This window comes from Patagioenas fasciata, chromosome 8 (genome assembly GCF_037038585.1).
Source record: "Patagioenas fasciata isolate bPatFas1 chromosome 8, bPatFas1.hap1, whole genome shotgun sequence".
Taxonomy (NCBI): Eukaryota; Metazoa; Chordata; class Aves; order Columbiformes; family Columbidae; genus Patagioenas; species Patagioenas fasciata.
The window spans coordinates 32,524,415-32,548,665 of record NC_092527.1 but is presented as its reverse complement, the minus strand read 5'-3'; the positions used below and the strand labels follow the sequence as shown (position 1 = coordinate 32,548,665).

At 43.2% G+C, this 24,251-nt stretch overlaps 2 protein-coding genes across 9 annotated transcripts; one reads left to right on the top strand and one right to left on the bottom strand.

The window, feature by feature from the left end:
- The first annotated feature begins 2,025 nt into the window (after window positions 1-2,025).
- Window positions 2,026-2,526, top strand: BBIP1 (BBSome interacting protein 1). Its single transcript, XM_065843804.2, has 2 exons — window positions 2,026-2,171; window positions 2,251-2,526. Exons 1-2 carry the CDS (start codon window positions 2,126-2,128, stop codon window positions 2,403-2,405), a joined length of 201 nt encoding a protein of 66 aa, XP_065699876.1. The 5' UTR covers window positions 2,026-2,125; the 3' UTR covers window positions 2,406-2,526.
- A 511-nt stretch (window positions 2,527-3,037) lies between these two features.
- Window positions 3,038-22,403, bottom strand: PDCD4 (programmed cell death 4). Of its 8 annotated transcripts, none has more exons than XM_065843679.2 (13): window positions 22,239-22,403; window positions 16,669-16,765; window positions 13,062-13,358; window positions 12,454-12,548; window positions 10,149-10,262; window positions 9,656-9,877; window positions 9,287-9,384; window positions 7,656-7,770; window positions 6,943-7,050; window positions 5,774-5,884; window positions 5,009-5,148; window positions 3,697-3,759; window positions 3,038-3,338 (listed from the first exon to the last, which is right to left on the bottom strand). In XM_065843679.2, exons 2-12 carry the CDS (start codon window positions 16,706-16,708, stop codon window positions 3,699-3,701), a joined length of 1,401 nt encoding a protein of 466 aa, XP_065699751.1. In that variant the 5' UTR covers window positions 16,709-16,765; window positions 22,239-22,403; the 3' UTR covers window positions 3,038-3,338; window positions 3,697-3,698. The 8 variants fall into 8 exon arrangements, with proteins under 8 accessions (XP_065699751.1, XP_065699752.1, XP_065699747.1 ...); XM_065843680.2 differs by having other exon boundaries at window positions 3,038-3,333; XM_065843675.2 differs by lacking the exon at window positions 22,239-22,403 and adding exons at window positions 17,935-18,084; window positions 19,460-19,475 and having other exon boundaries at window positions 3,038-3,759.
- Window positions 22,404-24,251: the final 1,848 nt, after the last annotated feature.

The following is a 24,251-nucleotide window of genomic DNA, read 5'->3' as shown; positions in this document are numbered from 1 at the left end:
TTGATTTCAATGTCTTGCTTTCAGCTCATCTTCAGTTGTTCTGCAGGTTAGTTTTGTTACCACAGGAATAACAGTTGGTCTCACAGTGCAAGGTTTTCAGTTGTAACTGGCTGTCTTTTACACTCAATTTTAGCCACAGCTAAGATGCTAACCGGATCAGCTTGGGTGTGTTGTTTTTAAAAACAAACACACAAGCAAACAAACTACTAAATTACTGATCTGCAAATTACATGTACTGTTTAAAATACCCTAGTCTTCAAGCATCCAAATTCTTAGTTAATCAGTCCCTGGTCCTTTTGCTTTCTAATCAGTATGAAATACTAATTGGCATATGGACTAGCACACTGGACAAAGAGGCAGCTTTTCGCATTGAAAACAGTGGGAACACTTCTGTGCACTTCAAAGGGTAGGGAAGGATGTCTCAAGCAAGCATGCCCATTTTATAGTCTCATCAATGTCCATCTTCTGCTCTGAAAGTGGAATATGTGAATCACACCAGAAACGAGCCCACTTCTGTGCTGCCCTGGACCAAACCAGAAGTGTTATCTTAGGCCAACTCCACAACAGACAGGAGGTAGGAGATCCACACTCAGCCTCTGCAGGTTCTCTGTTGGCCTCCAACCCAACAAGCAGGCAGGACTCCAAGTGAGGTGGGAGCAGGCTACCTGAGGGACTGTTGGTTTCCTTCTCTAGGTTGCCTTAGAGGAAAAAGGAAATAGTTCAGGAACAATGCAGACAGAGGCTTTAAATAACTATCAGAGAGGTGTTGCTTACTGGAATCTAAATTTTTCGCACTGGTCTCCCAGCAAACCCAGGAACACCTGGAATCTGCAGCAACAGGTCCACGGCACAGTGCCTGAGCTGGCAGAGGGAAGCACACAGCCAGCCACGTCAATACAGAATGGAAAAGAATCATTAGCAGAAATCATTTTCTCCCTAATTTTCTGTTTCTTAGCACTACTTGTGATTCATTTTATTCATCCACGGCCAGTCCCTGTACGGTGGTACAGAGCAAGTTCTCGAATCTCAGAACAATTAAAAGCATCGCCACCACCTGCGGAGGCCGGGCGGGCAGGATTAGGTGCTTTAACCATCAATCCCCAAAGCAAATGCCAACACAGGCAACGTGTGCAAGTCACACAGGCAAGCTCATTAGCGAAATCCAAAATTACAACACATCCCGGAATTGGGGCGGCGCTGCGCATCGCCCAGGGACGCGCGGGTGGATCCTTCCCCGCCGCCCCGGGCTCGCACGGCGGCTTCGCGCCGGGGCTTTGCCGGGGAAGCTGCACCCAAACGCCAGCCGGGGAGGAAGGAGGGGACCGAGGGCGCACCGGCTGATCAGGTTTGGTGACACTTAAGCCCTGGGCGTCAGGAGAGACACCGGCTTTTGCTGCTGTTTACACTTTAAACAGGACTGCGATTCACATCGAAAAGGAAAATCAGAACGCGCCGCCCCGGCCAAGCGGTCTCTTGGAGGGGGTCTGTTGCGGGTTTTATTTAAATAAAAACAACCCAAAAAAAAGCCCCAAATCCCGCGTTTCGCGGCAAGGAGGAGCGCGGGCCCCGCGGAGCGGGCGGCGGGCCGCGGCAGAACTGGCCGCGGGGGCGGGCAGACCCGCGCAGGTCGAACGGCGCCGCCCCACTGCAGAGCCCCGGTGCAGCGGGAGCTCCGCGGGGACGCAGGCCCGGTCGGGCTCGGGTCTGCGCGCTCTCACCGAGCCCCCGGTCCCGGGCCAGCCGAGATCCGCATCCTGCTGCCCACAACCCCCGGGGCCCCGCGGGGCGGGCAGGGACCGAGCAGGCCCGGGAGAGCCGCTCCCGCCCCGCCCGGGGAGCGGCCCCGACACGTCAACTACAGTTCCCGGCGTGCACTGCGCCACGCAGAGGACTACAAGTCTCACCACGGAGTTGGCTGCGGAGGGCGGCTCAGCCCCCGAAGAACTACAATTCCCAGCATGCACTGGGGTACCGGAGACGGCCTGAACGCCGGGGTGTGGGCGCCCTGGCGCGCAGTGCACGCTGGGAAGTGTAGTTTTCTTAGCGGAGAGCCTACCTACTCCCTCAGCAGCGCGCACGCCTGAGCGGGCGGTGCCAGGCCCGGTGCCGCCGTGCGGGAGCCGCCATGCAGGAGAGGAAGGACGTGTTCCGGGAGGTGCTGCCCAAACAAGGTACCGGTGGCGGCCGCGCCCCGGCAGCCGGTGCGGCCTGGCCCCGGCGCTCAAGCAAGGCGCTTCTCTCCCCTTGCAGGGCAGCTGTCGGTGGAGGACACGGTCTCTATGGTGCTGTGCAAGCCCAAGGTGCTGCCGCTCAAGTCGGTGACGCTGGAGAAGCTGGAGAAGCTGCAGCGGGCGGCGCTGGAGGCGGCGCGGCCGCCTGAGGGGACACCGCCGCCAGGCCCCTAGGCCCGGGGAGGGACCGGCCTTGTGAAGGAGACCGACCGAGAACCGGGGATCCTGCTGGGCGGGGGAGCGGGAGGCTCCTTTTCTGGCGTTTTTCAGTAAAAGTTCGCCTTGAAATCCGCAAGTGGACGTTTTTAAATTAGTCTTTAGGCTGGCCCAGCCTGACAGGTAATGAAACCCCGGTAGCCGCTGCTCCAGGGACCACGGGAGGAGGCGAGTTCCACCCGCCATGGTCTAATGGCCGGTAGGACCCCCGGCGCTGCAGCGCTGCTGTCCCGAGCACACCGTGTTCCCGGCCGGTCCCTGCACTGCCCAACAGCCGCAGCCTGACACGCAACTGCAGAACGGGCCGTGCGGTGATACTGTCAGTCTGCCCCAGATCCATCTTGCTCTTGGCAAAGCTGCGTTGTATAGACACATCCAAAACATCTCCCTGCCAGCCTCGACACTCCCAGCAAGTCGCTTGTTTTCCAAAGCATTTGGTAAATACTTACCATGATACTTACAGTGCTTTTCTGGAACAATACAAAGGGTCAGTGTTAGAGGTAAAGCTTAATTGCACACACTTCAGAGATCTGAATGTGGTTAAATTCGACCTGTTTAAATTAAAAAAAAAAAAAGGCGGACAGGAGAGCTTCACAAAAAATATTTTTAATATGCTTTACCAGAACTTTGCACTTTTCCAGTTACATAGAAAAAAAAAGACAAGTTTGGTACATGGGGGCTAAAACCAACCAGTGTTCACCCCTGAAACAGATGAATTAATCTTATGACCCAACTCCCATTTTCTTGGGCTCTTTAAAACAAAGAAACAGCTGTTTTTCTTCCCAAAGCACAGTATTTCTTCAGCAGCAATAGAAATGGGATCACAGCAGCTTAACTTGACCCTTCTATAAAGCTTAGTAGAAACCAGTGATTTATGATGACAACACTGTCCTTGAAAGAGAAAAGCAGCAGTCAGACATCAATGCAAACATGGAATGATTAGGTCATAAACATATGGCACTTAAAAAGGTAGCTTATTTGAAGGCACCACCACAGCAGAGTGGCCAGTTGTTCTACTATACGCCCAAAGAAATAAGTTTTCTTCCTGAAATTTATAAAACTATTTTTAAAAAAATGATTTGTACCCAAAACGTGCTTTTAAAAAAATATGAACTGTGCTAAGCAACTCTTAAAATTTTGGTATATATATGTTTATACAAATATACATACACACACCAAAAATGCATGTGTGTTTGTATATATGTAGATATCTAATTTTCCCTTTAAGGCTTCAGGAGTTGGTTCTCACATTCAGTAGCTTTCTAGTTTAAGACGACCTCCATCTCCTTCACTCACAAAGCGCTTTCTGCCCCTGTAAGAAAGTAGGAAGTATATTTTCAGTAAGTTCAAAGTAACATTGCTTGTTTTTTTTCTTATCTGTCACAAAGAAGAATCTTCTCTTGGTCTTGAGAGTCAAATCTAAGGTGTGCAACTTCAGTAAAATGAGGCCATTTCTTGATCACTGATAAATGGCTTAAAATCCATCTGAATCTTACATCTAGGTTTCTTTGTAAGGAGCTTTTAAAAATTTGCATTGTCAAGTGCTTTCTACTTTGCTCACCTTTTAATGTTCATATTTGCAAAAGGTTTGAAAGCCTAGGAATGGTGTTTTTCCACCCAAAACTAAAGTACATAAGCCAAAAATGTCTCTTAGTGTACTAATGGTAACTGAAATATAATCAAGCTTTTGTTGCACTAGTGACTTTCAACCTCTCACATCCCAAGCCTGCGAAATACTTAATACCAAGATATATCCAAACTCACTTTCAAAGTCCACAAATAGAGGCTGGTTTTGATAAAGACACTAACACTTCACAATCTGAGTTTACCACAAACTGTCAAGGGGGTTTAAGAAGCCCAACAAAGCACCCAAACTGGAAAAGATCTAACAAATAGTATTCCCAATGCATAAAATGGTGAATAATAGTTTCAACAAAATATCTTAAAATTTACATGAAACTTACGAATCGTATTGTGACCAATAAGGAGAGAACAGATTAGCTACAGTTCAAAGAGTGTTATTTATGCTATGAATAAGTAAACAATAACTAAACAAAAAAGCACTATACAAACCACCTGTCAGATACGAAGTGATCAGGTGTGTAGAGCTTATTCCACACAAGTGTCCTGCTCCTTTTGATATAAACATTAGAATTGGTTGTCTTATCTTACTCTATTTATGCAGTTTGGTATGTTTAAACAATTTTAAGGGTTTGGGTTTTTTTCCACTGTCACCTACATGGATCATTGTGACCCCTGAATCTTCCTTCTCAGTACTGCCCTGATCCCTACCAAGCAAATCTGCAGAAGAGAGTAAGGGCAGACTTCATCCTCTGGAGAGCACACAGGTGTGCTTACTCTCCTCAAGTATTTATCCCAGCCTCCACATAACAGGTTTCACATCAGCACAGCTTCTCAATAAACTTTTTACCAGTCCAACTCCTCTATTTCTCCATCCTCCACAGTTTACAGTTCCAGTCTGTAATACTTTGGTCATAAGCTCCTGATTTCAGTTACCTACAAGGGGGACACAAAGCACCTATCTACAATAAAATAAGTACCTTGAAGGACACAGGTCTCTGAGTGGTTTGGAGATTATTCCAGCTCGAAAGCATTCCTCTACAAACCGCTCAAGCACAGAATAGGAGTGTGGCACATCCAGGTTAATATCTGGGATTTCACAGTAAACTCGTTCATAGCCCTGCAATGTAAAAATTTTACCAATATATCTATGCTTTTATTACATTTTTTTTAAATACCTTTTTGCATTTGCAGGATTTCAATATAGTTTCACATATATTATGGACAATTTCAACAAACCTAAAGGAGAGTAGCTGCAAGTCAGTGGAAAAACACAGTATAATACCAGACAATACCATAGCATTACACACCTATTTCTACATAAAAACACCAGCTGAACTTTTAACTTTCTTAGAAGCCATTTGTAATTAAGTGGGTTCTTATTGTACTTCAATTACGAAGAGCGACAGGATAGAAAGAAAAAATATGTTTAAGAAAAATGAAGCTATATTGCAGTATTTACAATTATTAACCATTTAGTTGCATAAAAGCAGTTGGAAATCTTTGACTGAAGATGGAAATATTCTGTACCCCACAGTTCTACAGAGAACTGCTGCTCAGAATTTGTACTTCTTCCAGTACATGAGAAGCATTGTACCTACCTCAGTCACCAATAATTTGTATTAAATACAGAATGACTATGGAGAATTTAAGAGTCAGCAGTAGTCTACAAATGATACTTAAAGGTAAAAACTATACAAATTTTTGGAAGACCTTATGTGAAATTCTCCAAATGCCACACTTACTCTTTTCATTTGGTCCATAGTAATGACAGAAGACCTCCAGAGAGATTTCAACAAATCCAGCATCATTTTAAAGGTCTTTTCTCCAACTGACTCCAAAACCATCACAACAGCCTAAAAACAAATCATACAATTGTTTCAAGTACATGTTGTGTAAACATAAGATCCCAAAAGGAGACAATGATTATGCATTTTCTGGGGAGACAATTCCATTTGTTACAGGCACTCACAATTTCAGTACCTTATTTGAAAAGAAAAACTGATTAAAATTATTTGGAAAAAGATAAAAGGTACAACAAACCAAAAGGGACTAGAGAGAATGAAAAGCATTGCTTTTCTGGCTCTGGTTTGAGAGTTATGTGACTATATCCATATGGTTGCTGCAGTACAGATGGCAGTTCATTAATTTTGTGAAATTAAATTTGTATCTATGTGGGGTTTTTTTTGTATCTGTGATTTTAGGAACACCTAGAAGTTTAAAATCTACAAATCTTCACAACCCAAATCAGCTAAAAGGCTTCTGTTCTTCTATCGTGAAGGGATTTTCTAAAACGAGTCAGTTTACTGAAAAGAAAATTTTGTTGATTGTGGGTGCTCAGCTTTATGGTGAACCACCATTTCCCAATTTGGCAGACAAAAGAGTACATGAGGGAACAGTCTCCGAGATACAGCAGTGATGATCTTTCTCTCATGTAGTCTGGTTCTGAAATATCTCAGAGCTTTTACAAACATACTAGATGGAACAATTCGACCCTGAAAAGGAAGCTCTGCAACTTAACAAAAATAGGTAACAGCCATTAGAATACTCAGATATCTGAAATGAAAAGGCAATAAAACACCAAAACAAAGCACGGCTTTTTGCTGATATTCCTCAGCAGAAAACCAATTGAGCTCTTTTTCAGTAATCAATCCAAATTCAGCTGCTTGCCCAACAAACAAAAATTAATTCTGGATCTTGTGGAGTTAGCAGCAGCTTACTTGCTGCACAATGTGCACACAAATGAGCACATAAACCATTAACTTTACATGAAACAATTTAGTTGTTCAAATAACATCGGAACTTGCAATCTGAGCATCAGATTCCAGTTATATTATTTGCATGCCCACATCAAAACAAAACCAAACCTGTTGGTATTACTGACAATTATTAAAGGGACTCGATTTCTCCTTACTTCATATACAAGTTCATGATGAAAATGGGGTACTTCCAGTTCCTGAAGGCAGCGTTCAGCTTCCAGCACATCTCCGGAAAGCAAATACTCTTTCAGCAACATATCGATCTATTGAATTTTAAAACAAACAAAAAGCCCAACACTAATTAGATATAAAATTTAAAAGTTGTCAACTGTTTTGATAATCTGCAATTAGCCCAGCAGTTAGTTCCTGAAACTCGCTGCCAGTGTTTTTATCAATGTAATTCAATTGAGACATAACCAGTGACCTGGAACAGTGTCAGCCAAATGCCTATCCATAGTGTTAATACAGACACACAAGCACCAAAAACATAGTTTTAGATGTGTTATCACCATAAAAGGTTAATATTAATATGATTAACAGAACAGTTTGGGTTGGAAGGGGCTTTCAAAGGTAACCTAGTCCAACCCCTCTGCAATGAGCAGGGACATCTTCAACCAGATCAAGTTGCTTGGAGCCCCATCCAGCCTGGCCTTCAATGTCTCCAGGGATGAGGCACCTACCACCTCTACATGATACACAACTGTTTTTAAAAAATGCTTTGTATAAATGAAGAAAAAAAAAAAAAGGCAACAAAACACTCAAGACATCATTTTGCTACAGGATATATGTATCTCTCTGCACCATGCCAAAAAAGATAAGCTTAGACAAACTAAACTCTTGAGAGAAGAGTTTCATAGAAGTCAGTTACCTCTTTGACAAGGTGTTTCACAGACTGCTGGCCACCTCCTGACCCCCACACGTTGTCTATACGCTTTCCACCCTTTGTCATGCTCAGCAACACAGTAGCTCGGTCCAGTGCAGCTCTAGAAAGCAAAGTTTGTGTTTCAAAAAGTTATTACAAAACTTCATTAAAAGGTATTTGTGACTTCCCCCACTGCCGTTCCTTTTTGGACAAAACGACCAGGTCCCTGGGAAGAGGTCAAGGTTAGCAACTCCATGGGAACATCTGTATCAAGAAGCCAGCAAGCTACTCCCCCACATCTTCTGCCACCTTCACACTTCTAGTTATACCATGCTAAGGACAGCTAATAATCCTGTGATGGCAGCAGATCTGAATCATCAGTGCAGAATCTGAAACATCCTCACAAGAAAGAATTTAGTATGTTCTTATGCATTGTATCCAGGCTCCTCCAAGAATGCAGCTTGGCATGTGTACCTTAAACAAAAGAGGGTTGTTTCCACGCTGAAGAACAGCTTTTCTACTTAAATACTCTCTTCTGTTTGGGTCTAAAAAATTACAAAAACTGGAGAATTTAAGCCAAAACAGCACTTCAGAAGGCAAACATGTAGCTGCAAAAAGATGGTGTGAATTAGGGAATTTTGTGAGTTCATTGAGGAAAGAATGAAAAAGGAAATAAGGCGAAAAAAAAGAAATCTCAGATCCAGTTAAGCACCATCCAGCTAAAGAAGGAACAGTTTTTCCAAGCCTCATACTGGGGGCTAGCCAATACCAATAACTCTGTTCACCAAGATTAAACGAGCAGAACAGACGGGCCAAGAAATAGCAAAGGCAGCAAAGCATCCCAGATGTGCAGTATGGAGGCTACAATCCTTCAAATCACAGGGGACGTTTCTAGAACTGACAGATAATTTTCACAATTTGAATGCCCAAGTCAGGCAGCTAAGCACTTCCCTTCCCTCTGAAAGTGCCCAGCTATGATTGTTACAAATGAAGCTTTTAGAAGCTGCAAGATTTCAGCACCTCCACATCAAGCCTGAAACAGACGCTTTCACAGGGGAAAGTAATAAAACACAGCTAGTTATTAAAATGTCCCTCTTTGTCAGAGATTGCTGCTTCAAACTTCTCACCCTGACATGGAAAACAATTATGCTTCTTGATGAATAAAGCATTACAGAGAAAGTCTGGGAAAGCAATGCACGAGCTTCAAACCTTTATAAGGCAAAACAGTTAATCCCTTCTGTATTTCACAACATATTTACAGCAGCTGTCCTGATGCTATATTTACCCAGTAATCACCTTAAAGTTCTTTCTAAAGACAAAACCTTCTCTAATCACTTCCCGTTTCAACTCCCTTTTTTTTTACCCTCAAACATAAGCTGGACAACAAATCTGACAAACTAAACTCAAATGTATTTATACATTTTCAGGCACTTTCAATATTTCTCCTGTGACTGGAGTAATTCTAGATGTTGTTGTTGTTGCAGACTTCGTAGGTTTATGTTTTATCATATTAAATTAAAAAAAATAAGAGGTTATAGAGAACCATATGATTTTTTCTGAAATCATAAATTCCTGATCATTGCCTTTGGTATTTGGAATAGAAAACTGTAGCTATACAGAGAAAACAATGAAGTTACCGAGCTTGGATGCAATCCACAGTGCCTTTGTAGCCATCTATGTAGGTACTGCTTAAAATCCCATCTCCAACAGCTCTAGCAATAAACTGGCCCACCAACTGAAACAGAACAAAAGAATCTTTAATTAAATGTTGAATTTCAAAGTAGTTCTAAGCAGACTACTATAACATGCTTGGTTTTCAGATTCTATTTAAATGAGGCATCTCAAAGTAAAAACACAGCCTGGGAAATTGGTAGGGGATTACAGACAGCAAGATAATCCATACATATTTTTCAAGATACAGAGTCTGTTTCAGCTTACTTTATCAATTTTAGCCACAAATTAAAAGAAAACCTTTTGACTACGAGCATAAAACTTTACAAACATACCTGTGGTGCCCTGGGAGAATCCAACACCAATTCAGGTAGCTCTTTAAGCAGTCTATCAAAGGACTTTTCCACATCAGTTTTGCTTACTACTGTCCCGCAAAGGTCAGAGATAAGCTTCGATGTCATTTCCCTGTGACTAGCCTTCCCCTCTAATGCCAAGGAAACAGCCAACACTGGCACACTGTATTTCATTTCGCCAAGGTTTAAATCCTTCAGCATCTCCTAAATAAGATTTGGAAAACAAACAGATTAAGGTTTCATAATTTTGTTATATAAATATATTATCTTACAAATATATTTTTATATAGATGTTTATTTTTATGTATTTACATATATGCTTCTGCTCATGTAATAACTATAACTACTTAGGTATTCTTCTTGCACATTTCTTGCCAATATCTCTATACATACATTTATAGCTACCAGTTGAGATTCCTTTGTTTGCTACAGGTTTGCCTCCTAAAATAAAAAAGTAAAAAGACACGTGACATACCGAAACTTCGTTAGTATCTCCATGTTCAAAATACTCCTGTATGATTGGTGTTAAAGTTTTTTCAAATGCTCTTTCATCCAGAGGCAAAACAACTGTTTCATAGACACAGTTCTCCTGTTTTAAAAGACAACAAAAACACATAACCTTTGGTAAAAAGTACTGCCCCTTCTCACATCTCATGCAGTGCTACTAGCATCAAAATACATACTGGACTCAGCTCTGGGGTCCCCAACATAAGAGGGACATGGACCTGTTGGAGCAAGTCCAGAGGAGGCTACGAGGATGATCAGAGGGCTCGGGCACCTCTCCTATGAGGACAGGCTGTGAGAGTTGGGGTTGTTCAGCCTGGAGAAGGCTCTGGGGAGACCTTATAGCAGCCTCCCAGTACCTAAAGGGGGCCTACAAGAAAGCTGGCGAGAGACTTTATACAAGGGCACATAGCAATAGTACAAGGGGTAAGGGCTTTACACTGTGCAGATTTAGGTTAGATATAAGGAAGAAATTCTTCCTTCTGGAACAGGCTGCCCAGAGAAGCTGTGGATGCCCCATCCTTGAAAGTGTTCAAGGCCAGGCTGGATGGGGCTTTGAGCAGCCTGGTCTAGTGGAACGTGTCCCTGCCCATGGCAGTGGGGTTGGAACTAGATGACCTTTAAGGTTCTTTCTAACCCAAACCATTCTATGATTCTATCTTCAAAATCCTTAATGCTTTAGTCTTGGTAGCCAGTGTTCTGCCAGAAAACATCAGATTGTCTCTACACTTGAAGTGCAGACAAGCTGGCTAAATGTCATGCTTCTTAAATTTTGAATTTACTGTTAGCTGAATTCAACTGAAAGGCTGAATTTACTGCTAAACAATGGTGAATGCTCCGAACCGTTCCTAGGATTCTGCTGACACCACATGAAAACAGCCCAAGTGCCTGTGAAGAGCGACAGAAACCCCTGGCCCAGCCCAGCAGTCAGTTGTGCCACAGCACCAGATTTAGTTTTCAGCACCTTTCCCTGCAAATGGCACTTGCAGTCCCCAACACCCAGCCTGCCTGTTTTCCCTCTTCCTTAACGACTGCGTGACCAGGCAGGTGATAGCATGTACAAATCAAAGAAAAGGCATTTTCAGAATATTTGTGAGCAGACATTCCATAAAGGGAAAAAAGAATCACAGAGCAACTGCCTCCTGTATAACCAAGTCCTGCAGAGTTTCAGCATGGCCAGATCTCACCGCTGTAATTCAGTTCCCTATTTATTCCTCACATACTAAAAAAGTAACATTCAAAGCAATATTACAGATCACAGAAATCTGAAAAAGTAAGTTTTCCAGCTAATAGCTACTGGAAAGAAGCTTTCCATGATAAAGAAGTATCGCAGAAGTCCAAAAGCCTATCCTTCCATCACATCAGTTTACAACCTTGGAAAAGCTAAACATACAGAAGTTCCACAGATTATTCATTCTTCATCAAAATTGTCTTCTATGCACTCGTGAGCTTTACTTTTTAACAGCTATCTCTGCCCATGTGAAGTGCTGAATTGTAAGAAAAAAATTGATACTGGAAGAAGGTTTTGATATTCCCACATATCATCCTCTCAGCAGCTATCGGTGCAGCAAACAGTCTCTACTCAAAGGACACTGCTGTCACTCTGCTTAAGTTATACAGAATTTACTTACAGTCTCACAATTGTATTGATTTCAGAGACTTAAGTAATTTGTGTTTGTAACCAGTGTTTCCTTTCCTCAGTGATTTAATGTTATAAAGCACCCTTCGTGCAATAATATTTATATCCCCCCACCCTGATAATATGGCTGTAAGGTGCAATCTTCCACAACATATTCTAAATGTAGACAAAATATCCAGGCTATCAACTTTGCACTAGTTTGATGTGTTTATACCAAGCAGACACACAACATTGAGGGCTGAGAACACACAGAAGAGAAAAATCCATGAAGTCACAGACTGAACTCCCAACTTGATAAAGTCTGTGTTGCATTTTTAACATGGTGCCTGTTTGCAATACAGAGCAGCACTGCAACATTCACCTCCACGGGAACCAGCAGTGAGGAACGTGCCTATGAAAAGGCACAGAAAGAGGGCCTGTGTGGTAAGATTTGTGAGTATTTGACTGTGACACTTTAACACCAGTTATCTTTTAACTAGCCAATAAACCATTCTTCAACATAAAAATGAGCATTTAGTACAGCCAGGCTGACATTCACATAACTCACAAGGTCAAACTTCCATTAATGTAAGTATCACAGCAACTGAAATCAATAAAGGAAATCAAAGCCAATGCTGCAAAGAAATTATTTGCCTACCTGGTCATCATCATAATTAGGGTCTTTAATATCTACTTCTTCCACATCATACACTTGACCTGGTGTTCCCCAAACTCCTTTACCACCTGCTCCACCTGGCAAAATATGGGACAGTTTACAAAGAATACTTCTGAGTTCAACTCAACATTCGTTCACTTCAGAGTGATGGATCATTGTGCCCACCTCCTGATTCTAAGACGACACACAGAAAAGCACGTATTCGTATGACATGTTCCCACTTCAGCAACTAGTCTTTTCAATCACTTTCCAGTAAGATGCTAGAAACAGTATGAAACTGCAGAAGAATTACTGAAGCTTGAAATTGTACTTTCAAATATAACCGGGCTGTACGTTTGCATTAATAACAGCCCTAGGAACCACCAACAGTTCAAATTTGTGTATTAAATTTGCTAAGAAAAGATACTTAACGACAGAATTGGCAATACATATATAAAATTTTCTGATAAGAATGCCACTTACTATCTAACATAAAGTACCAAATGCCTCCACAGAGACTGCAGTTTATGAAAATTATTCCCAGTGGAGAAAAAAATAAATGTTTTGGGCAGAATCTTTATATTCTACTCTCTTCACTAGGCTACACCAACCTTTCTTTGGCAGACCTCTTCCCTTTCCAGACCGGGATCGCCTGTCCAGGAGTTTCCCCTTTGGGCTCGTTGGTACAGCTCCAACCTTCAGTGTCTCTCCATTGTCACTAACAGAGTCTCCTCTCCCAGAATCTCTAGAAGAATTTTTCCTCAACCGTCTCTTTGCTTTAGCATTTATTTTGGCTTCAGTAATTGAAGTTGCAGGAATCCAATTTCCATTGATTTCAGTCTTTCGTTCCTCAGACCCACCATTTTCTTCATCACCGGAAAATGGAGCGTCACTTAGATTCTCAAGTTCTTAAAAAGGAGAAAGAGAAAAAAAAAACTGTTACAGTTTTAAACAGTTTTATGTTAGAATACCCAAACATATTGCATTTAAAAAGGATTACGACATTAAACAGAACTCTTATTTCCAAAAGTGCTAAGGCAATGGTGGTGTTTTTAAAATATGTCTACACACTACAGCAATAAGGAGTTCCTTATTCCCCAGCACAAACTATCCACAGTTTAAACAGAGCATATGTCAAGAGTTGGAAAGTGAATGAATAAACCATTTATAAACAGGTAAACCACAGAAGATCCCACCCTTGTTAAACAAAAACTATCAGAACTCCTCAGTGCATAAGATCTAAGTGCCTAGTTCTCACTCCACCCACTCATCTCATGATTTAGAAACAAACAAAACTGCCAACACAGTAAATTCTGTAAGAACTCACTAATGTTAACAGACTAGTCACACCAAAGTGAAATTAATTTCCTAAATCATCAACCAACATACCCCTCATGCAAGGAATTTCAAGCACAGCTTGCCAGCTGGAAAAGCAATGATTTAGACTCACGAGAACACAAAACCATCACTACTTTTTTGTTCTTGAAGTTATTGGGAAAAAAATGCTGTTTAGTACAAAGCCTGGGGAGTTCAGTAACAAAGGCTCATAGAATAAATAAAGTCTTTTGAAACAGTGTGAACGTTCTTTTTCCCCTACGGATTGCCCCTCACTGTAGCTTCTGTCAAGACTCTTTCTAAAATGGCCATGGTTTACTCCCCAGCACAATCATATATAACAGCTAACTAGCTTTGTTTCATACTCAACAAATAACTCCCTCACAACTTAAGGATCTGTAAGTGTCTCAGAGCACGGAGAAGTGTGACAGTTTCACTCTTCTGGGAAGTTAATGCACATTTAAAATTGGATCTAAAGTCTTTTATTTCACAAAGTTAGGATGTCCCCCACCTGAGCTGTATGGTTCAGCAGAATGTCTTACTGAGAGCATCATATGCAGAAGCCGTTGCAAGTTCTTCTTCCCCTTCTTAAACATAAAGATTTTTAAAAAAGCACCTGGGGACAACTTTACATTCCAGTTAATACCCTGAGAGCCCTCGCAAGCTGAAAAACACACAGGGAAAGGTAAAAGCCTTGGCTCTGTTCCATAGCCCTTCTTTTCTTGAGTAGAGTCTTAAAGATCCAGCCTATAGCCCCAACCCTAGCACAATGATGAGGCACACAGAAGCTGCTGCTTTTCCAGCTGTGCCAAGCCTGCTTTAGAGAAAAGTTCACTGCCATTAGCCCAGAATATGACCAGTATTTTAAATTTGTATTTGAACTTAGCTGAATGTATTACTTCACCATTCCAATACACTTTAATTAGCAACATCATTTGGCAATACTTCTCAGAACTGTATTTTTTCAATTCAAAACAGTTTCATGAAAAATTGTTTTGAAAGTGAAGTCCACTAATAAAACATTTCCAGCCTCAAAGTATTTAACCATATCAAAGAGGATATCACACTACAAAACTAATACAGTTTGATGCAACTGCCTCCTTCATGATCAAAGAAATAACATTCAGACACTAGTGTTCACAGATGTGAATGCTATAGCTGAACAATAATGCAGCCACTCCAGTCTAAGCTTCATCTTTCCACTCATTACTCCCACAAAAGCATTCCTTTTATGCTTCCAGCAAGCGAAAAAAGAAAAGCATGCATCATGTCCAGGAAAAGATTCCCCACAACAAGCTTTCTCAGCTTGTCTCACATTTTAATAAAACAATGAGAGATTTGCATGAAGCTAGCAGCAGGGGAAAAAAAGCAAAACCAAACAGAACAGGTTTCCTTCCTCTCACTCCCAAGGGAGGCCACATCGGCACAACCAGCACATCTCAGACAACTGAATTTAAACTCTTCTCATTAATTTCTCCAGTTTAGACCTGCAATCTGGCTGTCCAGGAACTATGCTCTTCAATGACCATTTACTTCTGTCTCCATCTCCAAAGAAAATGGCCAACAACTAACACAAGTCAGTCCAGAATCTGACAACTAAGGATAAAAAAGGAGGCTACAGTCCAACCTCCTTACACAAGCCCGATCTCAGGTTCCAGACTAAAGGAAATCCTCCACAGGAAACATCCTACCCATAAGACAATATTTCTCAATGTATTATTAAACTATTTTTTTATATGACACTATAAACCTCTTTCTCCATAATGCTATAACCAACAGGCCTTACACTACTAGTTTCCCAGTTAGGCTGAAAAGCCAGGTTAAACAGATGTACTAGTTTTCAACAATTTCTGAATTAGTTTTTTTAAAAGTACACATAAAATGATACAAATATTCCTTTCATCTCCTCAATTTTACATGATATAACATACACATATATAAGCAATAACACGGTTCTATAAAATTTAAGGCTATGCTTATTACATATTAAAAAGTTCTCCATATTTATCTTACTATTCTGCTATTAAGCCTAGCAAGTACACTTAAAATCTGTGTTTTTATGGTGCTACCTTAATTAACAAAGCCTTCAGCAAGTACTTACCTACACACAAATTTCATTTGACCAAACCAGGTCAATTTAGATATCCACTAGTATCCCACCTACTATCCAAATATAATTCTAAAATGCTATGAAGTAACGTATCTTCTACACCAAACTAATTCTGGTTTAAAATAAGAGGTCATAGTGAGCATGTTGCCACTTCAACTGCATTGCATGCTACCTTAACACAGATAAGATTTTTTTCTGAAAAGTATTTAAAACCTACAAAAACTCTTTGGTATACAAAGGCCAGTGCAGATCATCACAACCTCTGGAAGACAGAGAAAATAACTTGAAACTGTTAACTTGACTAAACATCATATTACACCTTGTGATACGGACAAAACAGTCAATTTCAGTGCAGTCTCTAACACTTATTTGGTAAATTTTTCCCATGCCAGCTCACTTCCAGACAAGCCTTTCATAATTCCTTTCCTCTAATTTTAAGCTAAACAGATACAGAATTTGTACATTTTATATTTTACTTTTGAGCTTATTCATTTCTTCGCATCAGCCCTACTGAAGTCAGTTGCTGAGTCCAGAGTCAGTATTATTTAGTAAGTTAAAGAAAAGTTACCTTCATGATTTTAACACATTTTGAAATAAATGTAATCAGACAGGGTACTATGATATATAACTGAAAGAACTATTCTGTAAATTTTGTATGAATATTTTATTTTTTAACCAGTACTGTTAAAAAATGAACAGATAACATAATTTTTCTACAGAGAACACTTGAGGTCAGCTAAGCAACTGTAAGTAAAACAATACTGATCACTCACCTGCTGGGGTAATATAAATGTGCTCCTTTTCTATTTCCATAGTTGCTTAACGGAACTGACCGTGAAATGTAGAGCCTTAATGTTTTCCCTCCAAGACCTAAACAGAAACAGAGAAGCTTAGGGGCAGAAAAGCACTAGACCAAATCTTAGAGACGTAAAAAGCTGCAAAGGCTCCACTCACAAAATACAATGCTATTTTTTTTTTTAAAGTTGTAATTAATTATCAGTAACCACTGAGAAGTTCCTGTGAAGGTAAATGGTGTAACATGAGACAGCACCACCTTCAAACACATCTAAGCCTCAATGTCTTAGCAGCCGTCAGTTCTGTTGCTTATAAAGGAGACATCAGGATAAAAGCCGTTATTTTAAGGGTAAAAGCCCTGTGTGTGCAGCTTTTTATAGTTGATAAAAGCCACCTCTACCAACTTAGACTATCCTATTCTGCAAAGTGGTTATCTATTTGAACATACAATATCAATGCTATAATTGCATCCACAGGAAAAATATTCTTCAGGTGAACTACACTGATAAAATGGTACCAATTTATCAAGTTCAGGCCAGCCCTTAGAAAACAAGCTGGTTTTTGTTCCTTCTGTTGAGAACATTATGTTTTACTGTATGTGTACATACAGCTGTCAAGCTTTCACATCTGTGCTTCTGCACCCTTCAAACACTCCTTACAACCATCATTCAATCTGCAAGGAGTAAAGTCCAACACTTCTCTTTTTTCTGTTACTCTCTCTTTCTCCCTCTTCCTGACAGCTGCTATAATAAAAACAACCCCACGCCACTGTGAAAGACATGGCATCATTCACCTCTTCTTTATGTACACAAAAAAATCAGCAGCTCTAGAACATCACATGCACTTTTTCATTCGCAAGATTTTCACAAGTCACTTTATAGTGCTGTGAATATTACTGGTATTTGTGTCTGCCCCATAAGACTCTAGTGGCTCTTTTTACCCCTTTCTCATCCTCTGCTGCCCTGAAAACAGCTTACCGTTGAGTGGCAAGATTGTGACACCAAACAACAGCACTCCCTTCCCCTTTTTTCCTCTCTCTTTGTTTTCCCTTCTTAAGCCCACTTGCCTACCACAAACGTATTAACTCCAAATGATTCATCACAGACCGTTGGCAATAAAGAAACTCTGGTTTAGGGCACACCATCAAGCTGTCATGATCTTGCATTTCCTAATGTCACCGCAAGCAGTTAACAGCTTTGTGTAACAAGAAGTCCTCCCTGCCCCGCATCATTTTTTTAAGTTACCTCAATCAATCATTCAGGAGTTCTCAAGTGTTCCCAGCTACTGTTTGTTGACAGATATTTTTTGGTTCAGATCTCAGTCTAATCTGAGCAAACTACTTTGTCAGAACAGTTTTATTCTTCCTAGTGTAATGTTCCATCAGTTGTTCACCTCTTTGAAAAAGAGACAAACGACAAAACCTGTATTAAATAACAATAATGCATTACATAATTTGTAATCAAGTCATTCAAAGGGAGAAATACTTTTTTTTCCACATAGGGCCCTAGTTGAGATTCTCCATCTATAGCATGTATTAGATAACAATGCAATGTTCATATGCTGTCTTTTTGGGATGCAGTATCCTGTTTTGTTTGTAACAAGGATGAGGGAATAACTGAGCTTTACAATTCATGTTGTCATACTGATCAGAAGACATAATCTCAATTTAGCAACGCACCCTCTTGTGAACTCAAGCCAACAGCTCTGCTGGAACTTCAGGATGCTGGTATTTATCACCATATCAAAAAAATCATTTTATATTTTGCAGAGCTATTACCTCACAGTACTACAAATCAACTACAGAACACAATTTGAAAACCTGCTTTAATAGCATCAGAATAAATAACCCCAAATTGTTATATTAGAAGAGATAATACAGGAACAAAATTGAGATAAGTATCTGCAGAACAAGAACACCACAAAGAGATTTTAAGATTACTCAGCAATACAAACAGTACTTTTGAAGTAGTTCAGCAGACAAGGGTATTTTCTAAGTCACTGGAAACCATCGGCAAAATATACTCAGCTACATACAGACATTGTACCCCCCACCACTGCAGGTACTTTATCTAAATAAGTGATTTTACCCCAGGAGGTGAATACTAGCACACCAACATTTAGGAACAACACATGCTGCCCAACAAAGCTTCCACAACTTCTCAAGACCTTACACCTATACAAAACATCCCTGGAGAGCTTCCACACAGCTTACAGGACTTTTGTCCTCCCCCTAAGCCAACTCTCCTCACCACTAAGGCTTTGGGGACCTGCAAATGCCACCCGCTATTCTGCAACCACATGCAAAACCAGCCAGGTAAGCCCTAGCTACTCCTACGGCCCCGTGCTGCGGAGGAGACGATCGGCGGAGCCGGGTGGCCCTCAGGGAAGGCGGGAGCAGGACTGAGGCCCGGCGGGAGCGGCTGCCCCGGCCCCTCCGCCACACGCCCGCACAGCTCAGGCCCGGCAGCCGTTGATCCGGCCCGGCTGCGGCCGAGGAGCACCCGCGCCTCACGGGACGCGCCCTCAGCAACGCTGCCACGGTCAAAGGCGCCAAACCGAGGCTCGCTGAGCAGCCAAGCCCGCCTGCCACCGGCGAGAAACCGGGGGCGGCGGGGCAGCGAGAGCTGGGCGGGCTACCTGGCCAGGGGGTCAGTCAGGGGGAGCAGCTCCTCACGGCGCCAAGCGCCCCGCAGCGCTCGCCCCGCGGCCTGGCCACCCCCACACACCCAGCCGGGCCGCGTCCCCTCACCCCGCCCGCGGGACCGTTACCGGCGGCCCCGCCGCTCCCGCCGCTCGGCCCCGCCCCCTCGGCCGCGCGCACCCCGGCCTGTCTGTTTTTGTTTTCTTCCCCCCAGCGACACGGCCGCCAGCGGCGCCGCGGATTGGCTGGCTCCCGCCCGCCGTCGCAGCCAATCGGCGGGCGGGGATGCCGGTGGGTGGGGACAGCCCTCAAGAAAAAAACAGGAGGAGAGATAGGGAGGATGAAACCATCTCGAAGGTGTCGGCGGGGGAAGGGGGGGGAGTGGGAAGGAACCATTCATGCGGAGAGGGGCCCCAGCGCTCGGCGGTGCCCAGTTGCTGGGCGGCTGCTGGTGTGGCCCGGCCAGGCTGTGACCCGCGGCCAACGAGCCTTCCCGGGCGGAGGTGGAGGAAATGCCTCGGTGCGTGAGGGAGGCAGAGAGACTCCTCCCTGTAGCGCTGCGTGCTTGGCTCCCTCATGCTCAAGCCCGGTCCTGCAGGCCCTCCAGGCTGGTGGTGAAAATAAAGCTGTTTTTTGCTGTGTAGGTGCATGAAGAAGTGTTCCTGGGAGCTGTCACACACACACCAGGCCAACAACACACATTTCCCCATCTAACATAACCCAGCCTACTTGCCAAAGCACATGGTGCCATCATCTGACTCATTAACATCAAGGGGCATCATTAGTGTCAAGCAGCAACACCTTGGGCAGGTTTTAGGTGAGATCTGGAACAACAGAGCCCAGGATATGGAAAACCGTCTGCAGCCAGGGACCCTGTGAGGGGATGGAGAGCGTTTGGGGGTCCAGTGACAGAACGGCAGGGGGAAGACGAGAGCCCCGTATCCCTGGACCCACGGGCAGCGCAGGAACCATGGCAGCTGCGCTGGGCTCCTCTTCAATGCTGTGTCCTCCTCCTTTAGTTTGAAACTTTTTTTGTTTTTTAAGCAAAACCATCAGAAAAAAACCAATGTATTATCCTGTATTTGTGTTGCTCTCAGCTAACTTGGGTTTCAGACTTTTTGCTGCCTCTTGGCACAAGACCCATCTACCTTCTTCAGCGTCGGGTGTCGGAGGAGAGGGGTTGAGGCAGGAGGATGGGGAGACACAACTGCCTGAGAGCTGGCAGACAGGATCCCTGCTGGTCAGGACACCCAACAGGTAAAAGGTGCTGCAGCCGCCTTCTCTGCTCAAACCCTTAAAACACTGCGCTTTTAGGGTTGACAGCTAACCCATGCCTATCCATCCACTACCTTCCAAACTTTCTACCTTCTTTTAGTTTACATTTACCCTGTTTATTCTACATGTGCTGCCTGAGGCCAGACACCTAATTAGAGATGGTAGTCTTCCTTCACTGTCATGTATTTTACCTCCATTCACAGTCTTCTCCTAAACACTCAGCTAACCCTTTGTTTTCTCTCTGTAATTTGTCACTCTGGAGAGCCCAAGCAATTGCAGTCCAGTGCTATGAGAGAAGAAAATACAGATCCCTTCTGCTTTAATACATTTGCATTGCAGGATTTTTCGGCTGCCAGCAAAAGAATCCTCAGTTAACAGATTATGACTTGGCTTTTGTAGCAGTTTTACGTGTATTTTCAGTATCATTCTACTTCAAATCAGTGTACTTTTGACTGCAACAAGAGCCAAACTTTCCTGGTGTAAGAGCCTCTAAATTCATTTACTGGCCAAGCTCTGCATGAATCATCAACACTGGGTTCAAGAATTAAAACAACAGTGATCTTTTAAAAGACTGTGCAACATGATTGCTGTATTTCTAATGATAAATACTTTCCCCATCAGACAAATGACAGAAAGAAAATCTTGCTTGTTCATGAAGACACTAAGTTGCAGACATTTTCAAGTCAGGACAGTTCAACATGCTCACACAAGACTTTTTTTCACATGCAACCTGGAGGCAGCCTCAAAAGATGTTGTTTCCCCATCAATCAAAAACTATTTTCTGGGTTGTGCTTTGCACCCCCACTGACTAGCATCTACCAAGCAAACCACTACAGTGTCATCAGTGAGATTTGGAAAATAAATCCTAGCTAATAATATAGATCATGGTGCAGGTTCCCATGCAAATGAGCTTTAAAAAGATTTTGCAAGGAGGAGGAAGGAGACAGAGAAACTTAAACAGTAACCAGAACCTGCACAAGAGAAGATGCCACAAAATACCACACCAGTGCATCATGCCAGTTACACGTTTTAAAGCACCGTGGAAAATTGCTAGAGGATTTTCTGGTAAAATTTAGGACTGGATCACTTTCAAGAGGCCCAAAAGCTGTCTCAGTAATCAAAAGATGAAAACCCCTAAGCCATCCAGCACACCTCCAGATAAGAAAATAGTGTGTTTTTTCCTTCTTCTGCTGAATGTCTCTATTAGCAGCTGGCTTATCAATCACTGAAAATCTCCTCTAGATGTGACTGCTTGGACTTTCTGATTTTTTAAACACCGTGACCTGAAAAAAAGGGCTGAACGCACACGAAAGATTATTTGTATTTTTCCATTGCATCAACCGGTCTGCTAACAGATACTGCCTCTTCTTGCCTTTCTAACCTCAAAAACGCCTGTCGCATTTACAAGACAGCTGATCGCATGCGAACCTCTGAGCTGCGGAGACCCGCTTGCTCCCTCCCCCCGCCACATTGATAGCAAACATACCACCAAAACCCCCATCAAAAGAGCAGAATCCCTCCTCCCATAGAAAACAAAACAAAACAAAAGACCCTCTTTGCACCGTTTCTGGCCCCTCCGCAGCCCCACACAACCTGTGCGGGCTCCGCGCCCGCCCCCCGGCCCCCCGGTACCTGCACCCGCCCGCGCCCCGCGGGACCCGCCGGAGCTCCCGGTCCCTCTGCGCTGCCAGCCCGGACACCGCCGACCACCTGGAGCAAAAGGCTTCGCACGGCGGAGAGCAGGGCGCTTTCTAGCCGCCTTCCTTTCCTTCCAGCCTGCTGGGTTGTTTTCAAACTCTCCCCTCCCTTTCTCACACGCTGGCCAAGCCCTCCCGTAACACCCAGGGGAGGGATCCATTGGCTGAGGTTCCCCAAAACGCGTGGAACAGCCCTTCCCCCGGCCCATGGCTGGAGCACAATGGGCACCGCGTGTCTCCAGCTTGCTGCCGGCCTTCGCTTTTCATCAGGGTTTATCTGAGCTGCAGCTGGGGTGACTCATGTAGGTCGCACGACCTCCAGCACCAGAGAGAGCTGTGAAAAGCACAGAGGTGTGTTGGGTTAGAAATATCACATTTTTGTTCCGCTCCGCACCGTGGATTTTTCAAAGTTTCGCTTTCTGCTTGAAATATTTTTGAAAGGCAGCATCTGTGCTCCTGACACCTCAGCAGTTCTGTTTGATTACAATCGAGTCTGTTACTGGGGGGCTTGGAATATGAATTTCCACACATAATGCAGACAGCAAAAGTGTATCTTTATCTGCAAAATCAATCTGCTCTGTTCAGTTGCCTGTCTCTTGGTCTTCTCCTTTCTTTTCCTTCACCCTATTTTTATTTTTGCATCTTCTGCAAAGGTGCCTTCATAAAATGAACTGCAAGTACAGCAGTCCCCTTCCTCATCCCTCAGCATCAGCTTTAGGTTGAAAGGATACTGAAACACGCCTTTGCTTTTTTTGATGCTCAGTAATTAGAGTTGCTTTTGAACATCCTCCTGCAGTTCTGTCCTTGAGCTGGGAACGGGGCCGTGCTGCAGACCTGGGCACCCTTGGGAGCTGGGGGAGGATGGGCTCACATTTGCTTGTGGAAACAGAAGTATCACCCACTGTGATGGCTTTGGATAAATGCCTTCCTGAACCACAGCTTGCCTGTCTCTAGTGTGGCTTTCCAGGACTTGCCCCTCACAAAAAGCCTTTCCTCTTCATATTTCTGAGTACACCCTCCTGGCAGAAGCGTTAGAGTTGGGTTGGCTTTGTCGAACTGTTCCCAGCATGTCTCTGTGCTGCAGTTGTCACCTGTTCGTTCTTGCCTTAACAAAAGGCAATCACGCATTTGAAAAGATGCTTTACTGGATAGGGCTGAACTTGTGAAATGTGTAGAAAAGTGGGAGTACTTGATTTAAGAGTTCCAGACAGTGAGTTCATTTAAAAGGTAACAATCAGAAACATGAAATACTGCCTTTACCTCAGAATAATTGTCCTTTTTTACTGGTTTACTGTGGGAGAAAATCTTACGGAGCCATTTATTAAAACAAGGTATGTTATTGCCTTGTAATTATTATTTAACAAGCTGAGGTCCTGTGATTAATAAATCATGTGCCTGCTTTTGTGTGTGTATAATCACATGTTCCATCTTTGTATTGACAGAGGGTTACAGAATATTTACCTCTGTGCATAGGACTGGCAGGAACTTCTGTGCTACCAGGTCTCCTATCACAGGCACCGCCTGATGCAACCCTTCTAATAAATGTATTGAGTTCTGTCCTCAAAGTGGTTTAGTATTTTGCATGCGCAACTGCTCTTCCACATTGTCAAATGGTTAGTAACGTTCTACTATCCAAAATGTCTGACACCTCTTGCTGATCATTTATTCTGTACCAGCACTGGCCCTTAGCACCATCAGCTCTTCCCCCTCACTTCCTGGGAGTATTTAAGCAGAGAAACCCTCCTGCTCCTGGCATTCACTTTGCAAAATGAAGTGAGATATAGACTCTCTTCCAGCACACCCCAGCCCTTGCTGCAGCCTGGGCTGCACACTTCCTGCAGCCCCCAGAACTGCATTTCTCACTTCATGTCAGCTATTGGTGATCAAAGTGCAAGCTGCCAGCTAGCTTGTAGGAAAGAGTTTGGTCATTTGTGCCCATGATCATCGC

Excerpts from the sequence above, each read along its gene's own strand:
- BBIP1 (XM_065843804.2), top strand. The coding sequence starts at position 2,126 with ATGCAGGAGAGGAAGGACGTGTTCCGGGAGGTGCTGCCCAAACAAG. Across the intron at positions 2,172-2,250 it reads GGAGGTGCTGCCCAAACAAG|GGCAGCTGTCGGTGGAGGAC; the intron begins GTACCGGTGGCG and ends CTCCCCTTGCAG.
- PDCD4 (XM_065843679.2), bottom strand. The coding sequence starts at position 16,708 with ATGGAAATAGAAAAGGAGCACATTTATATTACCCCAGCAG. Across the intron at positions 13,359-16,668 it reads CATTTATATTACCCCAGCAG|AACTTGAGAATCTAAGTGAC; the intron begins GTGAGTGATCAG and ends CTCCTTTTTAAG. Across the intron at positions 9,385-9,655 it reads ATTCTCCCAGGGCACCACAG|TTGGTGGGCCAGTTTATTGC; the intron begins GTATGTTTGTAA and ends GTTCTGTTTCAG.